Source organism: Mya arenaria, chromosome 2, assembly GCF_026914265.1.
Source record: "Mya arenaria isolate MELC-2E11 chromosome 2, ASM2691426v1".
NCBI lineage: Eukaryota > Metazoa > Mollusca > Bivalvia > Myida > Myidae > Mya > Mya arenaria.
Genome location: NC_069123.1, coordinates 49,558,334 through 49,578,963, shown reverse-complemented (window position 1 = coordinate 49,578,963; position 20,630 = coordinate 49,558,334). Strand labels below are relative to the sequence as shown.

General features: G+C 33.5%; 1 protein-coding gene across 1 annotated transcript; it reads right to left on the bottom strand.

Moving 5' to 3' along the window:
• Positions 1-7,105: 7,105 nt before the first annotated feature.
• Positions 7,106-9,283, bottom strand: LOC128215486 (uncharacterized). The gene is made up of 2 exons (XM_052922172.1): positions 9,157-9,283; positions 7,106-8,174 (listed from the first exon to the last, which is right to left on the bottom strand). Exon 2 carries the CDS (start codon positions 8,171-8,173, stop codon positions 7,106-7,108), a length of 1,068 nt encoding a protein of 355 aa, XP_052778132.1. The 5' UTR covers position 8,174; positions 9,157-9,283.
• Positions 9,284-20,630: the final 11,347 nt, after the last annotated feature.

The window sequence follows — 20,630 nt, the reverse complement described above, 5'->3', positions numbered from 1 at the left end:
CCATAAAATACTTCTACAAATATCTAAAACATCATATAAAAGCACCTCTCTGAAAAAGCACATTGAGTAAAAATCGTAAGTTTGACATCGCACAGCATATAATATCTATTTATAACTGATGTGTAAGTAACAATAAACAATTAGTGTTTGAAATTATATTTTGTCCAATGGGATGATATTATTCCTCAATTCTGCCATACATTTATTTTGATTATTATTGATTTAAATCATGTGAATCAGTAGGTTTAACCAGCGGCTTGGCAAATAGACAAAATATAATCTCAAACACTAAGCCGGTCAACCTTTGTCCATAAGGTTGAACTTTTTGGAAAAGTGAACATTGCTGAATTTTATAAATTGTAACAACATTCCGCAATGTTTGAATTTAATGATTTCTTGAATCCATAGTATAATGTATACAAGTATATCTGTGATGTTTGGCACATGTTACCTTATAATCTGTTTCAAAACGTATCATATAGATTCAGTAAACCGCAAGAAGTTACATACAAAGTTCATTAGGGATATCCATCCAACATAAATGCAACAAAAGGCTACATGTAGTTTAAACTTACAACAAGTTAAGTTTAAGAAATTTTATGTTTTCATCGAAAACTTTTTGTATAAACATTTGTGTAGACATAATGTTATTTAAGAAACTAATTAATAAAATTTCTTTGTTGTCTCATTTTAATTTTTCTAGTAATATCTCCTTTTATTTTACTATATCATTTAGCATTATTATGGTGATATTCCAAAACGCAATCCATCAAAAATAATATAATGGTTCATCAAAATAATTTAAAAAGTTATCTCGATGTTAATTTATAAACAAGTCTTTGCTTCCTTTCGAGGCTTAATTTATTTTAATAATGTTTGTTTCCACAAATGCAACCAACCCTATATCTTCCTCACAAATCTACATTTATTTGACGATAATGTTTGGGGGGTTTTTAAATCCTTTAAATGTGCATTTTCTGAGTCAACATCTTAAAATTTGGATATTTTTTTTCTAAAATTTTCTACAATAGTGAATACCCTGATATAGGTAAGTTAGGTACAAAAACCTGGTTCTCAAAAATGAAAAAGAGAAAAAAAAGAGTTATTCCTACATACCTAGCCTAATTTATATCATTCCTTTTTATCTTATGGATGGCTTACCTGAACTTGAATACTGCGAGACCATGTCATGATGAGTACCTTAATTAATGTACACATAACATGTTAAATACTATGCGATCTGAAAATGTATATTTGAAATGACGAAGACCTCCATGGCAACATTCAACATTAGCAACACGTCCACAACACAAAATATCTACATTCAGATGTACCCTTTGACCAAGCAAGACGATAATACACTCATACATTAAAATGTAGTAGTAGTAGTATAAAACTAGGTGGAGCAATCTTAGTAAAATAAAGATTTGGCTCCTTTTGCTGGGGAGCAATCTTAGCTTTTTGCTATCGTATATGGTCTATGGGAAATAACTCGTACAATAGAGTACATAGGTGTATACAAGAGTGATGTACCTGTGAACTATGGGTTCTCGGTTTAGTGTGTCATATGAAGATGGGGGAGGGGCGTACTTTTGTCGAGAGCCATTACGGGTGATATGATATGGTTTAGTCATTGTTTTTTTATAAATGAAACGGTTGTTTATGTTTTGGCTTCATTGATGCCGAGTTTGATCTACCGTCAGTACTACGCGGTGTCAGTATAAACACAATATTTGGTGTATGGGAAATAACTTTTACATACGAGTACATGTGTCTTGTTTTCAGAGCATTATTTTTCACTTTACTTACCCATAAGAAGAGAAACATTATATAAGCTTTCAGTTTTTTAATTTTGTTTTTAATGAAATGCTAAGCTATACCTATTAATATGTGTGCATTATTGTGTTTTGTATATGTGCTTACATATGTTTTAAAAGGTTTGTATTTACTTAATAAATACAGCTCAAACTAAACTTGTTTTGGTTAAACAAGTGCGTGTTAGACATGACATACTTTTAAAAGTATATTCGACCTACTATTAAAATAATTTAAATATTATGTGATATTTCACACGTTTTCGGAAATGACTTGTATTATAAAATTAATCTTTGAAATAGCGATACTGACATTCATAATAATTGTGGGTCATGTATCATTACTAATCTGAGTTCCAAATCAGAAATATATGTAAATTATATTACTGTTTATGAAAAGCGTTATTTTATCATTAAATAAAATTGTATAAGTTAAACATTATATGGTATAATTTAAACATTACATTACCATGAGAATTAAACATCTTCGTTAGATATGAAAGTATTACATTTTAACATACCATCATTTTGAAAAGTCACTATGATAACCCTTTTTTAATTGAAAAATAAAATTGTGTTATGGTTACTGGATGTCTCCCATTTATGATTTTTAACCTATATATTTTCATCAGTCTACATTTAACCTTTGTTAAGTGAGGATGGCTAACCAACATTTTAGCATTGTGTTAGCACAACTTTTAAAGTGCCAGGTGGAAAACAGCGTGCTTTGCCACAAGGTGTGTTTTTTGTGTTTTTTTACGATTTATCAACTTATTTATTATATTAGAATTAAAATATCGTTTACGTTATTTTTTCATTTTTTTATTTATTTTTTTAGGAAAGACAATTACTCAGTAAGCTAGTTCTAGTATACTTAATATGACGATATTAAATTTGTGGGAATTTTGACATGTTTATCTTTTTTTTACCCGATCTGGTATTTGGTGGTTTGCCTCTTTAAGTTGTAAGCTTTTTATTGTAACTTTTTCAGAATGCTGCCTTAGAAAGATAGATTGGTTCTTTAAAAGAACAAAATGCTGTTTTACAACAGCAAGGAACAATAATTGAACAAGTAAGTTGAATTTGCTGTTATTGAACCGACTTTGTGATTATAATTTGCTTTACTGAATTATTTAACAATTTCAAGTTATTTTTATTTTACTTCATGTGTGACATTTGAAAACCCAATTTGTTATGTCAAGACAGAATTAAGCCACAATGCATTCAAATACACACACATTGATCAATTTAAATTTACAAGTAGGAAATTGTTTCACAAACCACAACCAGATTCTTAATGTTTATTGCTCTTGTTTTTCAGTTAGAAACCAAGAGATCTCAATTATTGGGGATCCAACAATATATGGAAACTCAAAGCGAAAAGGAGAGGTGGGTTTTTTAAATATTTTTATTAAGGATGATACCTTTAGGAAATATAACATCTTTTTAAATACAACAACTTAAATCAAACTTAAAAACAGTCAACAAACATTAACATGACAATAAACTTTTGTTTTAAAAAATACCCTTTTATACCAAATAATACTGTTATTGATAGAACATTGACAAAAATGGATGTGATTGATTTTAGAATTAATGAAAAAATATTAACATTGGTAAAGGATGTAAAATGAACACGACAATGCTATGAGGTAAAATGTTGACATGCAAAAAATATATGATGGGATATATGGGGTAGAATATATACGACATAAAAAATATATGAGGTAGTATATGAGATTATATTAAAAACAGAATAGATATGAAACCGCATAAAATAAGGTTATCAAAAGTAAAAATACCTATGATAATTATTTTTACATCCACAAATATAAAATACATGAAATGTGATTCTATTGCACTATCCAGAAGAACAAAACCCGAAATGTCTATCCGGTATGTAACATCATGTTATATTGAAAATAGAAGTTCAAAATTAGTTTTCAGTTAAAAAAAATAAAAAAATAAAAATGGATCATACATGAATACAAGATTAAATCAAGAGCAAGTTGGAACTAACACTGTAACTATGCATATGTATAACAACAGAAATAACACTAATGAAAAAAAACTATCAATAGGAACAAAATAATACAACAAATAATTTTAGTTTTTAAACCTAAATAAACGATCACGGAAGGTAACTGACTAGAGAAGCAGTCAATAGTTACATTGGCGTTTGATTTGAATTGACAATTTTCTGAGTGATATCCCTTTTCGAGCAGAGAAAATCTGTGACACCGCGTAAGACAACTAACTTGAATTGAGCTTATTATCGGTTTATTTTTGATAAATAAACATGTTGCGTGTATTAATGTAATATTGTACTTAAGTTTTACGAAATAACTTTTTACATTTAATAAATGTATCAGAAAATTTACTGTCTGTTTCTGTGATTTTCAATTAATCTTAATATGCAAATCACTTTGCAGTTTTAGCTCTTGTCCTTTTACTTATAGGTTCTTGTTCTTTTTCAGAGTCTTCTTCCACCCTATCAATGCGTATGTACCTCAAATATAACAGGAGACAGGAGGGATTGACGAGGATTTAGGAGGTAGGGAGGTGTGACGAGGAGGCTATAATGAGTTTCTAGTAGTGTTTTCCAAGCATTTGAGAAACGTGAGGGTTGCATTGTACGCATTCCTTTAACAAATATACTTGTGTCGAATTAAAGTCAGTGTACGGCGAAATACCGTTGACAGATCTGCATTTATAATGGAACCAAACGAGAACGAAATTCGTCTATATTCGTGCCTCAAATGTAGGTACTTTTTCTTTTCCTGGAGGAATCTGTTGCACCATTTACGAGTATGGCATACCTGCGCGTATTATTCCTACACATGTATATGCTGCGAGCAAACGTTTCAGAATCGGAAAACATTTTTGTTGCATTTGAAGAAAAGACTTGGTACAAACCCGCGCGGTTAATGATGCTACTATAAAATCAAGTGTCATGAAGTTTTCAACCTCAGTGAGTGTTTGGATGACAAGTAGTCAAGTCGTACATTATTGGTAAAAAATGGATCTATTGGATACACGAAAATATAAGATGAGGAGTAAATTAAAAAGCAGTGCCTCTCGAAACAGACATGAGCCTCTCTCCAAAATGTATATACGGATGGTTCTCCCGGCTGAACAGACGACAGCTATCGCCAAAAGCATACTTGACCATCAGTCGAAACCTAAAGGGACTTGGATTGACTTGGAATTACAAAGAATGAAAGAAGCCAGCAACAAACGAAAGGGCAAAGTGCTCAGTGCGGGTGTTATCGGTAATAATGGCAACAAGAAACCTAGAAAGGTGGCACCATCTAGACAGAAAACGCCGAGACAAACTTCAGAAAAGTCCGAAAACATCGTTACCATCGGGCAGGTATAAAGCTGAATGTTTCACTCACTCTCCTCCTCATTAGCGCTTAAGGATTTTGTTGCGATGCACCAGTGTGATCTTTGTTTGAAAAGTTTCGGAAGACGCGATAATATGTTGCGACATAAAAGGTCTGTGCATTCAAACGAAGATTCGGATGAAGACGCTATGTCTGACGTTACTGATCAAGAGGATATTTTTGGATCTGTTGATGAAAACGAGTCTGATAACAGCGACGACGACATGTCTGTAACCTCGGAGAACTCTTCGGGTATTGATCCTTGGCAAGAGGTTGTCCATGAGGCTTTTCAAGAGTGTCAATCGCAGTACGAGGAGGAAGTGCGTGAACTTATGCAGGATGATACCGACCTTAGTGAAGCGAAGCCAAGAAGGATGTCTTTGAGAATATGCGAGGTACTTACAGAAAGGCCCTGATGAATAGTTTTGGGGCAAAGTTGATGTGGTTTGACTCTATCAAGCGAGATACCATCTATAAAACCATAAAGAAAACAGTTAATCAACTTAAAGACACAGAGGACTACGACGAACAGGAAGCCGTAAAGTACGCCATCCTTAAGCGGAGATTTCTGTTCGATAAGGTCTTGGACAGTTACGACGTTCCTCAGTTAGATGCAGAGCAAGAGGAAGAAACAAAACAGTGAAAATCATTTAAAGATACTTTAATTCGTTCGGACTAGAGTGCTTTTGGAATTTATTTGTTTTCAATCCTTACACAATGCAGAATACAGACGCCATTTAATTCCATAACACAATTGCACCGGGGAGTATCACGTGATCTCTATAGTACATTGTCCGCACAACATGGCTGAAAAAACCGTCGATTCGACCACGAAATAAGGGGTATGCTCATTGTTACTGATATTTCAGGATATGCAGAATAGGCGCAGAGTACCCGCCTAATGATATAATATACTTACGTGCCTTTCGTTCGTCCGAGGGCTTCTTGGTTTAGGCCTGAAACTCGATACAAATTTTATTTTTGTATGTACATCGTCTGAACAAGTACTTTATTCGGGTATTTCAGCGCTAAATGCAAATTTAAGTCGAGATCTTCTACAAAAAAATGATTTAATTAGTAAATGTATCATTCGTGCCAAGTTTCCATTGTTTTCTCGGTGTTTTAAGAAAGTTATTGATTCCTTTCTTACCGAGTACACAGTCTGAACAAAATATTCATGAGTACATCGTCTGAACGTTTTTTTTCAACGCATCTATTGCTGTCACGAAGTCATTAGGACTTATTCTGAATACAAAATACTACGAAAAAGTACTAGAATATCTCAGAATATCTCTTCGATGTGGTAATGTCTTTTCACATCTGATTCTTAATTGCATTATTTAATTTATTTCAGAATCCGATATACATCTATCAGAATGGTACGTATTTCTACATGATAATTACCATTAAACGTCTTTTAAAAATATTATAGTTGTTTTCGCTTACGGAATTATTTTCTTGATGTAAGCATAATTCACGAAAATTGTAAAGAGCGTCAGATTTAATGATCATATATGACAATACAGTTAATCTGCAAACTGTCAAACTGATTGTTAATGTTGTTTGTGCAAACGTTGAAATGCTGTATGATATAAAGATAAAGTCCTGTAAATGTTTGTAAAAAAATTGATCATAAACGTCTAATGATATATAAAGTATACGTAGAAAACGTATAATTTCAGGAATCTGGAAAGGAGTTGATGTGCCGTCACTGCGGAAAGTCGTATAAAGGCAGATCTGGGCTTTATCAGCACGAGAAAAGCCATGACGGAAAGGCGCCGTATAGATGCTGTGGAAAGCTTTTCTACAGCAAGTCGAAAGTTCAGAGGCACAGGTTTGCACAATTATTTTCTTACTCAGTATTTCAATAGGCAAAGATGATTTAATCTGGTCAATAGATGTTATTTATACAGTATCTATGAATACATGAGTGTTGTCTTGTGGACGGCACATGGTTAATATAACAGTATCAAAAATGCATTGTTTATATTCATTGGTAAATCGTGCTCCGAACAATTTGTAGCCTAGTCTCCAGAACTGTTTTGTATCTTCTGAATATCGCATTTCAGTCGAGGTTCTACACTCAAACCATTTAACGACTTCCGTCCAAAGCCGAAATGCCATATTGTCCAATGGAAAGCGTTTGTCGTTCACTTGTTCTAAAAACTGAAGCAAAACAAGGTCCAGTCTGTCCTCTGAAGCTAACAATTTGACTACTTCTGGAGTAAGCTTTTGAATTTTACCAGTTACTTCTGAGAGGCTTGTATCTGCGTACTGCAATTTGGAAGATTTATTTATACTAGTGGTTCCACTTTCAGTCGAAGTACTCGTTGACTTGTCTAATGCTGTTTCTTTATTAGTTGTCACTGTTATACGTGGGACACCTTCAGCAATATCCGTATTGTGTTCAAGATTTGATTTATCACTGTTTTTAATACTCACAGTCCTACATTTGAACGCAGTATCACATATTTCTAATTTCTCAGATTCGATAGAGCCCTCTTGAGTCTGACGTTTTCTGTTTGGCAAACTTTTAACCTCTTCATTGATGCTTGCAGGGCTTGATTCCACAATGGTTTCAAGAAAATGCACAGTTTTATCAATTGCAGTGTCATAATCGAGTTCTAATATATCAAGTTCAGGAAAGCTTATGTTATTCTTCTGGTGTTCTGGGGAAATGCTGCAGTCAGTTTGTTCAAAGAGTATTCTTGCTGACGTGCTTTTCTTTGCACGTTTTTTGGGCGGCGATGCTTTGTAAAGCGGAGAACGAAATGGAGATTTCATCGGAGACAGTATTGGGGTCATTTCTTGTAAACTCACGATAATAGGACATTTGGCTGGGGAAAAAAATGTTTTCCGTTTTGTTGTTTTCAGCTGTGCCACCGTTGTTTTCGAGCATCTTTCAAATGAGTTTCTCTCCGCCCGTGTTTTCTTCTGTCGATGAAGCGACAACGACGGCTTCTTTCGGCGCATTCTAAAATAATATACCATTATTTGTATATTGAGTTTAAATAGACGATCTGACATGAGTGGTCATTTAATACGGAATGTATAAAACGAGTGTTTTTCTTCTAAATTTGGTATAAACGAGCCTTCTCGTATTTAAAGAACACTAATTCGATATTCTAATAAACGCTAAATACATAACACGTCCCTATATATAGCGCATATTGTCATTGCTATTTATTTATTTTGTTACGTCAAATACGTTTATACTAACTTGCATATTTATTACACTAGTTAAACGGTAATAGATCGTATATAAAAATATATATAACGACGTAATTTCAAGACGGCGACATCTATGTGATATAAATAACTAAGTACGATAGTATATATTTTGAATTTATATCTAGTGTAATAACTGTGTTTGGAATAATATCATTTGGCGTAACATTGAAAAACGTTTTAACTATCAGCGCTATATTAAAGGACGTGTCATGTATTTAGCGCTGTAAATCATCAGCCAGATATGTATTTTATAAAAATAATACTAAGTATTTCATCCGTGTTCATGCAATACAAATTTTGTTAAACTCGTTGATCAATTTAGACAAGAAAATAGTTCAGTAAAGACCGTTTTGAATGACCACTTATGTAATTGCATCTACATATCAGTTGGTTTTAAATTCTTAAAGACTTTACTATACAAGAACATGAACACAAACTAAATGCTAAATAAGAATATGAATCGCAAATGGTGAGTTTATTCCTGTTCAAGTGTCGACAATTAAACTATATATTTTAGGGTAATATTATACAACTACAGGAATATTCAATCAACAACACAAAACTACAAAAACTGTTATAAGACTATTGTTAACCAAAGACTGACTCATTTTCATTAAGATAGTACGATTCCGATTGAAACAGATTGGTTCAAACTATATTCGTATAACGTGTAAAGTAGACCAGATATACTTCACAAGTACACTTGTTATAATTTTTTATATTACCTTCTTATCTGTGTATCCCTTGGTAACCATGCAAGAGCAGGAACGAAACGCTTGTTGTGTTGCCCCAAACTACAAAGAAGAAAGTATAGATGAGAAAAACGGCGTTGAATAAATTAAGAATCAGTTGTGTAACGACATTATCACATCGAAGAGATATTCTGAGATATTCTAGTACTTTTTCGTAGTATTTTGTATTCAGAATAAGTCCTAATGACTTCGTGACAGCAATAGATGCGTTGAAAAAAAACGTTCAGACGATGTACTCATGAATATTTTGTTCAGACTGTGTACTCGGTAAGAAAGGAATCAATAACTTTCTTAAAACACCGAGAAAACAATGGAAACTTGGCACGAATGATACATTTACTAATTAAATCATTTTTTTGTAGAAGATCTCGACTTAAATTTGCATTTAGCGCTGAAATACCCGAATAAAGTACTTGTTCAGACGATGTACATACAAAAATAAAATTTGTATCGAGTTTCAGGCCTAAACCAAGAAGCCCTCGGACGAACGAAAGGCACGTAAGTATATTATATCATTAGGCGGGTACTCTGCGCCTATTCTGCATATCCTGAAATATCAGTAACAATGAGCATACCCCTTATTTCGTGGTCGAATCGACGGTTTTTTCAGCCATGTTGTGCGGACAATGTACTATAGAGATCACGTGATACTCCCCGGTGAATTGTATCTGATAGTTTTGCAACACGTACTTGTTTTTAAGTAAAATAAATGTCTGTAATGATGTAAAATAAAATGTCTTATAATACGAAACGGAGTTGTTGTTGTGTGTTTTAGTTGAAGTTTTATTTATGTTTTTAGCGTTTTCCATATAGAAACAAGACAAATGTTGATGCTGGGTATCAACGACGCCGCCAGATCAGTTAAAAATAATAATGATTGCATTAAAATATTATGTTGATATTGTATTCAGTCATATAGATTGTAAAAAGGTGTGCTTAAAATTAAACATCTCAACTGTCCAAATAATGAACTCATTTCATTGTACTGAGCATTAAGGTTTAAAACTACAATTACTACCAAATTTAATCAAGTAAGTTTTGTATCTGGTTACAATTCATACATATTACATAAGTAATATTCTCGATGACATTTTATTACCCAGCTTGTATGTCTACAGGACTGGTTATGTTCTATTTTTATATCTCTATGTTATATGCGTTTACTAACACATTCATTGTGTATGTCATCTGCAACAGTGCAAATCCTTCTTCGCCTTTGATATCTGCAACACTATATCTATAATATGCGTTTAAGTCTGCGCCCGTAACCAGACTGCTGTAAATGTGCCTTTTCGACAGGTGTTTCGAGTTCTTTTTCAATCCTAGTTTGACTATTGTTATCAATTTTAAAATAAAGCGAACTGTGCTGATTATATCCTTGTACAACATTGCTTGCCATTTCTTGGTGAAAAATATAGAGAGCCAATAGCGAGAAATGTCTATAATACTTCCGACCATCGTGAATTAAAACTCTGCTAGCAATCAAGCGATCTCCGTCTGATTGTTTCAATCGAACACATCCATGCTATTTGATAAACTCAACGCTCACATATTTTTTGTTGTATTTTATACCTGTTCTTATAATACTGGTACTGCATATTTTCTTAGTTCTTACTTGAAGATAAAAAATATCAATTTACCTTCTGTTTTGGTTTTCTGATTTTCCTAAAGCTATAGAATGGACACGTCTAATGAAAAGGGTAAACCAATCAGGTCTCGCTTACAGATCACAATCACATAACCCTACATGGGGAGGGGGGCTACCTAAATGAAAAGAATGAAGAAGTCTAAAAAAGAGGTCAACCAATCAGGTCTCGCTTACAGTTAACATGATCCTACATGTTCCCATATGAAATTTTCGTCGGCCCGGAACTACGTTGACTAATTACATGTAAAATGAATCCAATGAATAATTAAGAAAATCGAATGTATGCAATTTAAGTTAAATATGTTGTGCTGCTCTAACGAGGTCATCCTAACAGACATATTGATATAAATATATAGTGCTTAAAGATAGATCTAGGGTTCTTCAATACATGTTTCGTGGAATGCATACGTGTGACAATACGAAACATCAAGTCTGTTACACGCTTCACGTTTTATATAGTTCAATATAGCGTATTATAGTCAGGTGTGGCTATACAGAAAAGATGCGCTCTGTTGAACCCTTCTATATCTTTATAAGTCCGCCATCTTTATTTATTACCTTCCAACGGGAAACGAGGCTCAAGGAAGGGTAAGACGGTCCTCGGAGTGACTCCGGGGGTTTGAGGAGGGTATTAGGAGGCCCTCGGAGTGACTCCGGAGGTTTGAGGAGGGTATCAGGAGGCCCATGGAGTGACTAAGGAAGTTTGTGGAGGGGGTCAGGAGGCCCTCTGAGTGATGGAGGAAGGAGTCAGGAGTCAGGATCTTGTTTAAGTGTTCGGGGAGAGCCTCGTTTCCCGTTGGAAGGTAATAAATAAAGATGGCGGACTTATAAAGATATAGAAGGGTTCAACAGAGCGCATCTTTTCTGTATAGCCACACCTGACTATAATACGCTATATTGAACTATATAAAACGTGAAGCGTGTAACAGACTTGATGTTTCGTATTGTCACACGTATGCATTCCACGAAACATGTATTGAAGAACCCTAGATCTATCTTTAAGCACTATATATTTATATCAATATGTCTGTTAGGATGACCTCGTTAGAGCAGCACAACATATTTAACTTAAATTGCATACATTCGATTTTCTTAATTATTCATTGGATTCATTTTACATGTAATTAGTCAACGTAGTTCCGGGCCGACGAAAATTTCATATGGGAACATGTAGGATCATGTTAACTGTAAGCGAGACCTGATTGGTTGACCTCTTTTTTAGACTTCTTCATTCTTTTCATTTAGGTAGCCCCCCTCCCCATGTAGGGTTATGTGATTGTGATCTGTAAGCGAGACCTGATTGGTTTACCCTTTTCATTAGACGTGTCCATTCTATAGCTTTAGGAAAATCAGAAAACCAAAACAGAAGGTAAATTGATATTTTTTATCTTCAAGTAAGAACTAAGAAAATATGCAGTACCAGTATTATAAGAACAGGTATAAAATACAACAAAAAATATGTGAGCGTTGAGTTTATCAAATAGCATGGATGTGTTCGATTGAAACAATCAGACGGAGATCGCTTGATTGCTAGCAGAGTTTTAATTCACGATGGTCGGAAGTATTATAGACATTTCTCGCTATTGGCTCTCTATATTTTTCACCAAGAAATGGCAAGCAATGTTGTACAAGGATATAATCAGCACAGTTCGCTTTATTTTAAAATTGATAACAATAGTCAAACTAGGATTGAAAAAGAACTCGAAACACCTGTCGAAAAGGCACATTTACAGCAGTCTGGTTACGGGCGCAGACTTAAACGCATATTATAGATATAGTGTTGCAGATATCAAAGGCGAAGAAGGATTTGCACTGTTGCAGATGACATACACAATGAATGTGTTAGTAAACGCATATAACATAGAGATATAAAAATAGAACATAACCAGTCCTGTAGACATACAAGCTGGGTAAAAAAATGTCATCGAGAATATTACTTATGTAATATGTATGATTTGTAACCAGATACAAAACTTACTTGATTAAATTTGGTAGTAATTGTAGTTTTAAACCTAATGCTCAGTACAATGAAATGAGTTCATTATTTGGACAGTTGAGATGTTTAATTTTAAGCACACCTTTTTACAATCTATATGACTGAATACAATATCAACATAATATTTTAATGCAATCATTATTATTTTTAACTGATCTGGCGGCGTCGTTGATACCCAGCATCAACATTTGTCTTGTTTCTATATGGAAAACGCTAAAAACATAAATAAAACTTCAACTAAAACACACAACAACAACTCCGTTTCGTATTATAAGACATTTTATTTTACATCATTACAGACATTTATTTTACTTAAAAACAAGTACGTGTTGCAAAACTATCAGATACAATTGTGTTATGGAATTAAATGGCGTCTGTATTCTGCATTGTGTAAGGATTGAAAACAAATAAATTCCAAAAGCACTCTAGTCCGAACGAATTAAAGTATCTTTAAATGATTTTCACTGTTTTGTTTCTTCCTCTTGCTCTGCATCCAACTGAGGAACGTCGTAACTGTCCAAGACCTTATCGAACAGAAATCTCCGCTTAAGGATGGCGTACTTTACGGCTTCCTGTTCGTCGTAGTCCTCTGTGTCTTTAAGTTGATTAACTGTTTTCTTTATGGTTTTATAGATGGTATCTCGCTTGATAGAGTCAAACCACATCAACTTTGCCCCAAAACTATTCATCAGGGCCTTTCTGTAAGTACCTCGCATATTCTCAAAGACATCCTTCTTGGCTTCGCTTTCACTAAGGTCGGTATCATCCTGCATAAGTTCACGCACTTCCTCCTCGTACTGCGATTGACACTCTTGAAAAGCCTCATGGACAACCTCTTGCCAAGGATCAATACCCGAAGAGTTCTCCGAGGTTACAGACATGTCGTCGTCGCTGTTATCAGACTCGTTTTCATCAACAGATCCAAAAATATCCTCTTGATCAGTAACGTCAGACATAGCGTCTTCATCCGAATCTTCGTTTGAATGCACAGACCTTTTATGTCGCAACATATTATCGCGTCTTCCGAAACTTTTCAAACAAAGATCACACTGGTGCATCGCAACAAAATCCTTAAGCGCTAATGAGGAGGAGAGTGAGTGAAACATTCAGCTTTATACCTGCCCGATGGTAACGATGTTTTCGGACTTTTCTGAAGTTTGTCTCGGCGTTTTCTGTCTAGATGGTGCCACCTTTCTAGGTTTCTTGTTGCCATTATTACCGATAACACCCGCACTGAGCACTTTGCCCTTTCGTTTGTTGCTGGCTTCTTTCATTCTTTGTAATTCCAAGTCAATCCAAGTCCCTTTAGGTTTCGACTGACGGTCAAGTATGCTTTTGGCGATAGCTGTCGTCTGTTCAGCCGGGAGAACCATCCGTATATACATTTTGGAGAGAGGCTCATGTCTGTTTCGAGAGGCACTGCTTTTTAATTTACTCCTCATCTTATATTTTCGTGTATCCAATAGATCCATTTTTTACCAATAATGTACGACTTGACTACTTGTCATCCAAACACTCACTGAGGTTGAAAACTTCATGACACTTGATTTTATAGTAGCATCATTAACCGCGCGGGTTTGTACCAAGTCTTTTCTTCAAATGCAACAAAAATGTTTTCCGATTCTGAAACGTTTGCTCGCAGCATATACATGTGTAGGAATAATACGCGCAGGTATGCCATACTCGTAAATGGTGCAACAGATTCCTCCAGGAAAAGAAAAAGTACCTACATTTGAGGCACGAATATAGACGAATTTCGTTCTCGTTTGGTTCCATTATAATTGCAGATCTGTCAACGGTATTTCGCCGTACACTGACTTTAATTCGACACAAGTATATTTGTTAAAGGAATGCGTACAATGCAACCCTCACGTTTCTCAAATGCTTGGAAAACACTACTAGAAACTCATTATAGCCTCCTCGTCACACCTCCCTACCTCCTAAATCCTCGTCAATCCCTCCTGTCTCCTGTTGTATTTGAGGTACATACGCATTGATAGGGTGGAAGAAGACTCTGAAAAAGAACAAGAACCTATAAGTAAAAGGACAAGAGCTAAAACTGCAAAGTGATTTGCATATTAAGATTAATTGAAAATCACAGAAACAGACAGTAAATTTTCTGATACATTTATTAAATGTAAAAAGTTATTTCGTAAAACTTAAGTACAATATTACATTAATACACGCAACATGTTTATTTATCAAAAATAAACCGATAATAAGCTCAATTCAAGTTAGTTGTCTTACGCGGTGTCACAGATTTTCTCTGCTCGAAAAGGGATATCACTCAGAAAATTGTCAATTCAAATCAAACGCCAATGTAACTATTGACTGCTTCTCTAGTCAGTTACCTTCCGTGATCGTTTATTTAGGTTTAAAAACTAAAATTATTTGTTGTATTATTTTGTTCCTATTGATAGTTTTTTTTCATTAGTGTTATTTCTGTTGTTATACATATGCATAGTTACAGTGTTAGTTCCAACTTGCTCTTGATTTAATCTTGTATTCATGTATGATCCATTTTTTATTTTTTATTTTTTTTTAACTGAAAACTAATTTTGAACTTCTATTTTCAATATAACATGATGTTACATACCGGATAGACATTTCGGGTTTTGTTCTTCTGGATAGTGCAATAGAATCACATTTCATGTATTTTATATTTGTGGATGTAAAAATAATTATCATAGGTATTTTTACTTTTGATAACCTTATTTTATGCGGTTTCATATCTATTCTGTTTTTAATATAATCTCATATACTACCTCATATATTTTGTATGTCGTATATATTCTACCCCATATATCCCATCATATATTTTTTGCATGTCAACATTTTACCTCATAGCATTGTCGTGTTCATTTTACATCCTTTACCAATGTTAATATTTTTTCATTAATTCTAAAATCAATCACATCCATTTTTGTCAATGTTCTATCAATAACAGTATTATTTGGTATAAAAGGGTATTTTTTAAAACAAAAGTTTATTGTCATGTTAATGTTTGTTGACTGTTTTTAAGTTTGATTTAAGTTGTTGTATTTAAAAAGATGTTATATTTCCTAAAGGCATCATCCTTAATAAAAATATTTAAAAAACCCACCTCTCCTTTTCCCTTTGAGTTTCCATATATTGTTGGATCCCCAATAATTGAGATCTCTTGGTTTCTAACTGAAAAACAAGAGCAATAAACATTAAGAATCTGGTTGTGGTTTGTGAAACAATTTCCTACTTGTAAATTTAAATTGATCAATGTGTGTGTATTTGAATGCATTGTGGCTTAATTCTGTCTTGACATAACAAATTGGGTTTTCAAATGTCACACATGAAGTAAAATAAAAATAACTTGAAATTGTTAAATAATTCAGTAAAGCAAATTATAATCACAAAGTCGGTTCAATAACAGCAAATTCAACTTACTTGTTCAATTATTGTTCCTTGCTGTTGTAAAACAGCATTTTGTTCTTTTAAAGAACCAATCTATCTTTCTAAGGCAGCATTCTGAAAAAGTTACAATAAAAAGCTTACAACTTAAAGAGGCAAACCACCAAATACCAGATCGGGTAAAAAAAAGATAAACATGTCAAAATTCCCACAAATTTAATATCGTCATATTAAGTATACTAGAACTAGCTTACTGAGTAATTGTCTTTCCTAAAAAAATAAATAAAAAAATGAAAAAATAACATGAACGATATTTTAATTCTAATATAATAAATAAGTTGATAAATCGTAAAAAAACAAAAAACACACCTTGTGGCAAAGCACGCTGTTTTCCACCTGGCACTTTAAAAGTTGTGCTAACACAATGCTAAAATGTTGGTTAGCCATCCTCACTTAACAAAGGTTAAATGTAGACTGATGAAAATATATAGGTTAAAAATCATAAATGGGAAACATCCAGTAACCATAACACAATTTTATTTTTCAATTAAAAACGGGTTATCATAGTGACTTTTCAAAATGATGGTATGTTAAAATGTAATACTTTCATATCTAACGAAGATGTTTAATTCTCATGGTAATGTAATGTTTAAATTATACCATATAATGTTTAACTTATACAATTTTATTTAATGATAAAATAACGCTTTTCATAAACAGTAATATAATTTACATATATTTCTGATTTGGAACTCAGATTAGTAATGATACATGACCCACAATTATTATGAATGTCAGTATCGCTATTTCAAAGATTAATTTTATAATACAAGTCATTTCCGAAAACGTGTGAAATATCACATAATATTTAAATTATTTTAATAGTAGGTCGAATATACTTTTAAAAGTATGTCATGTCTAACACGCACTTGTATAACCAAAACAAGTTTAGTTTGAGCTGTATTTATTAAGTAAATACAAACCTTTTAAAACATATGTAAGCACATATACAAAACACAATAATGCACACATATTAATAGGTATAGCTAAGCATTTCATTAAAAACAAAATTAAAAAACTGAAAGCTTATATAATGTTTCTCTTCTTATGGGTAAGTAAAGTGAAAAATAATGCTCTGAAAACAAGACACATGTACTCGTATGTAAAAGTTATTTCCCATACACCAAATATTGTGTTTATACTGACACCGCGTAGTACTGACGGTAGATCAAACTCGGCATCAATGAAGCCAAAACATAAACAACCGTTTCATTTATAAAAAAACAATGACTAAACCATATCATATCACCCGTAACGGCTCTCGACAAAAGTACGCCCCTCCCCCATCTTCATATGACACACTAAACCGAGAACCCATAGTTCACAGGTACATCACTCTTGTATACACCTATGTACTCCATTGTACGAGTTATTTCCCATAGACCATATACGATAGCAAAAAGCTAAGATTGCTCCCCAGCAAAAGGAGCCAAATCTTTATTTTACTAAGATTGCTCCACCTAGTTTTATACTACTTGTAGTATAATGTACAGCTTCACTCCTTTACCGTGTTTACTGTACATAATATACTAGGATAGATAAATACACGAGCGAAAAACAGTGATAAAAAGTGGGTAAAATCTAAATACTTTGTCAAGTATGTAGTAAAAAACTGAAACAGAAACAATTTATTCCATGTATGTTAATACGATCTATGTTATGCAGGTAATAATCTTAACCCTGTTCCTGGGAGCGTTACTGCATACTTTTCATCTGTCATATTATGAACTAAAAAAAAAACATTTAAAAATTAAAAACTAAACCGTTGATAAGTAATTCAAACAAAACTTGATTTGCATTCGTCCATTTTTCTACACAGTGAAAGCTTAAGAATGTAATTTATTTTACTTGTTTTCTTCCATTTACATACTTTATCAATTATTTTATGACAAAAGAACGTGCATCAACGGTATTAGACTCCTTAATAAAGCTTAAACTGAAGTGCAGGTACTCTTGAAAAAAATACTATTTTGAAAGAAATATCTTGAGATAAAATTCTCTCAACAAGATATACAGAATAGCACTTGGAAAAATGACTATTTCAAAAATATCTTGATAGTAAAATTCTCTATATACCAAGATAGAACACATTTTCATAGAAAGGATCGGAGTAAGGACTCAGATAAAACAGACATCATACATGACTCTCACAACACACTATATAACGATATCTAAATAACAACATCACTCTGTAATTAAACAGAGATAAATGAACTTCACACTTTTGTTTTACATGCCAGTTATGTTCAGCCTGTATACACGTGTAAAAGGTTCCTATGTTATGTAAAACTGTATTAAGTTATAGTTCTGGCATCCACACCTGTGTATTACTATTAAAATAATACTCAAACTACGAGGTAAGTGGGTACCATGTTGTCAAGGCAACATTCAATAAATAAGATACTATATAAGTGAATATCATTGTTATTGATCCATATATTAGATACTGAACTGTTTAGCCCCGCCTACTGTTACCATTCCAATATGGGAGTTAATGTAACTCTCAAACATGGTATAGGTCTATATCTTTGACAGGGGTGGCACATAAGTTTATGTTTTGAACATTAATATTATCATCACGTACCTATTACTGGTCCATGCTATCATAAAGATAATTCCTGTCTAAAGTATAAAAAAAACTTTTAACAAGAAAATATTTCGCAAATTATTGAAAAACAACAAATAGTCAGCTTAGCTTAATCCTGTTTAAAGGGACTTATGAAGTTTCCAGAAATTTGGGCCAGAGAAATACCTCTAAAACTCGGGGAGATGTTCGCTCCACAAACCTCAATATTCAAGTAGCCAAAAGTGTAAAAATCCTACTCTAGTGCATGTTACTGTACGTGTAAGACGTGGTGGCCACAGGTCAATAAAAATACTTCAGGCAATATTACCCATCAAGGTGGGAATGTGTACATAGTATCAGAGTATTATCTCTTAAACTGTCTCTGAGAATATCGCTATACAGCATTTAGCCAACTGACTATCCGCCCAACAGACCAACCCTATGCAGACTTCAAACTTTGTCTGCAGGAGTATAAATATAAATATTCATATATTCTAATGATTTTTTAACAACAATGGAAGTATGCAATGTAAACAATGGTCCATTTTTTTTATAAAGTTCACGATCATGATAAAAACAAAACATATTGAAGACATCCAGCAAGGCTGTTGTAAGTTCCAGCAGACCAAACGGATTTATTTCTTTTTCTGCAAGCAACCCTCAATGATGTTGCATTTTGGGAGGGTTTAGTTTTCATGCAACAGCAGACCACAAATATAAAACCTAGCGAATTAATCAATTTATCAGTGCTTTCGAAAATTTAAATAATGGCCTTGTAGGATTGACCAGAACTAACAAATCTGAAAAAAGTGCCTCTCTAAAATAAGGCAATCAACAGAAACCAATACACACAGAAAGCACTTAACCAAAATTGTGGTCAAAATTACCACTAACACAAAAAAGCCTGACATATGCTCAATAACTCCATATATCTAGAGTACAAGAAAACAAGGTAAACATGCTTAACTCAATTCAATGTGACAGATTAATGATGAATATCAGTTCAATTCATATGATTTTGGTCCAACTGCAGTGGCTCACATGGTTAAATGCAAACTACTGGCCTTGACCGTACACACATGGGGTAGTGAACCTCAAACATATAGCACCCATTATATACAACTCCACTGATAAAATCCTTGTTTGTTTGGTTTCTTTTTTCCACAGCCTTGACCTTTTCAACTATTCTCTCCTCTCTAACATGAAATTCTGGCCTTGACCTTAAGCATAATGAAAACCCTTGATCTTGTTGTTTTTTTCTTTGAAGCCATGACCTTCTCTCCACTCTGACTGGAATAACATACCTTGACCTTAGAGTGATGAACAACATTGACCTTGTTTTTCATCTAAGGCCATGACCTTTTCAATGCCCCTTTCTCTATACATTGACCTCAGTGTCATTAACACCATCAACCTTGACCTTCTCCACTACGCTCTCCTCTCTAATTCCAACAACTTGCCTTGACATTGGAGTAATGATCACCAAATATCACCATTCTACCATACAACTGGTAAAAGTCTTCATCCAGGTTCTTCTCTAACACTTTGCCTTTCCTTTACCTTGAGCAACTTGAGTCCATGTCTTATTGCAGTATAAGTCATCGAGTAACATGTGTCATTATTAACCTCTGTGTTTGTCGTGAGATGTTCTCTGTCAAATTGGTCAGTATCGTTACCTGATGTACTGTAAATTTAAAAATGAAATAACTTTTCTCAATCAGTTTGTATTTCAACACGATTTAATTATATCCATGTTTCAAAATTCTCAATAGCATTAATCCTTGCAAATAAAT

Excerpts from the sequence above, each read along its gene's own strand:
- LOC128215486 (XM_052922172.1), bottom strand. The coding sequence starts at position 8,173 with ATGCGCCGAAAGAAGCCGTCGTTGTCGCTTCATCGACAGAAGAAAACA.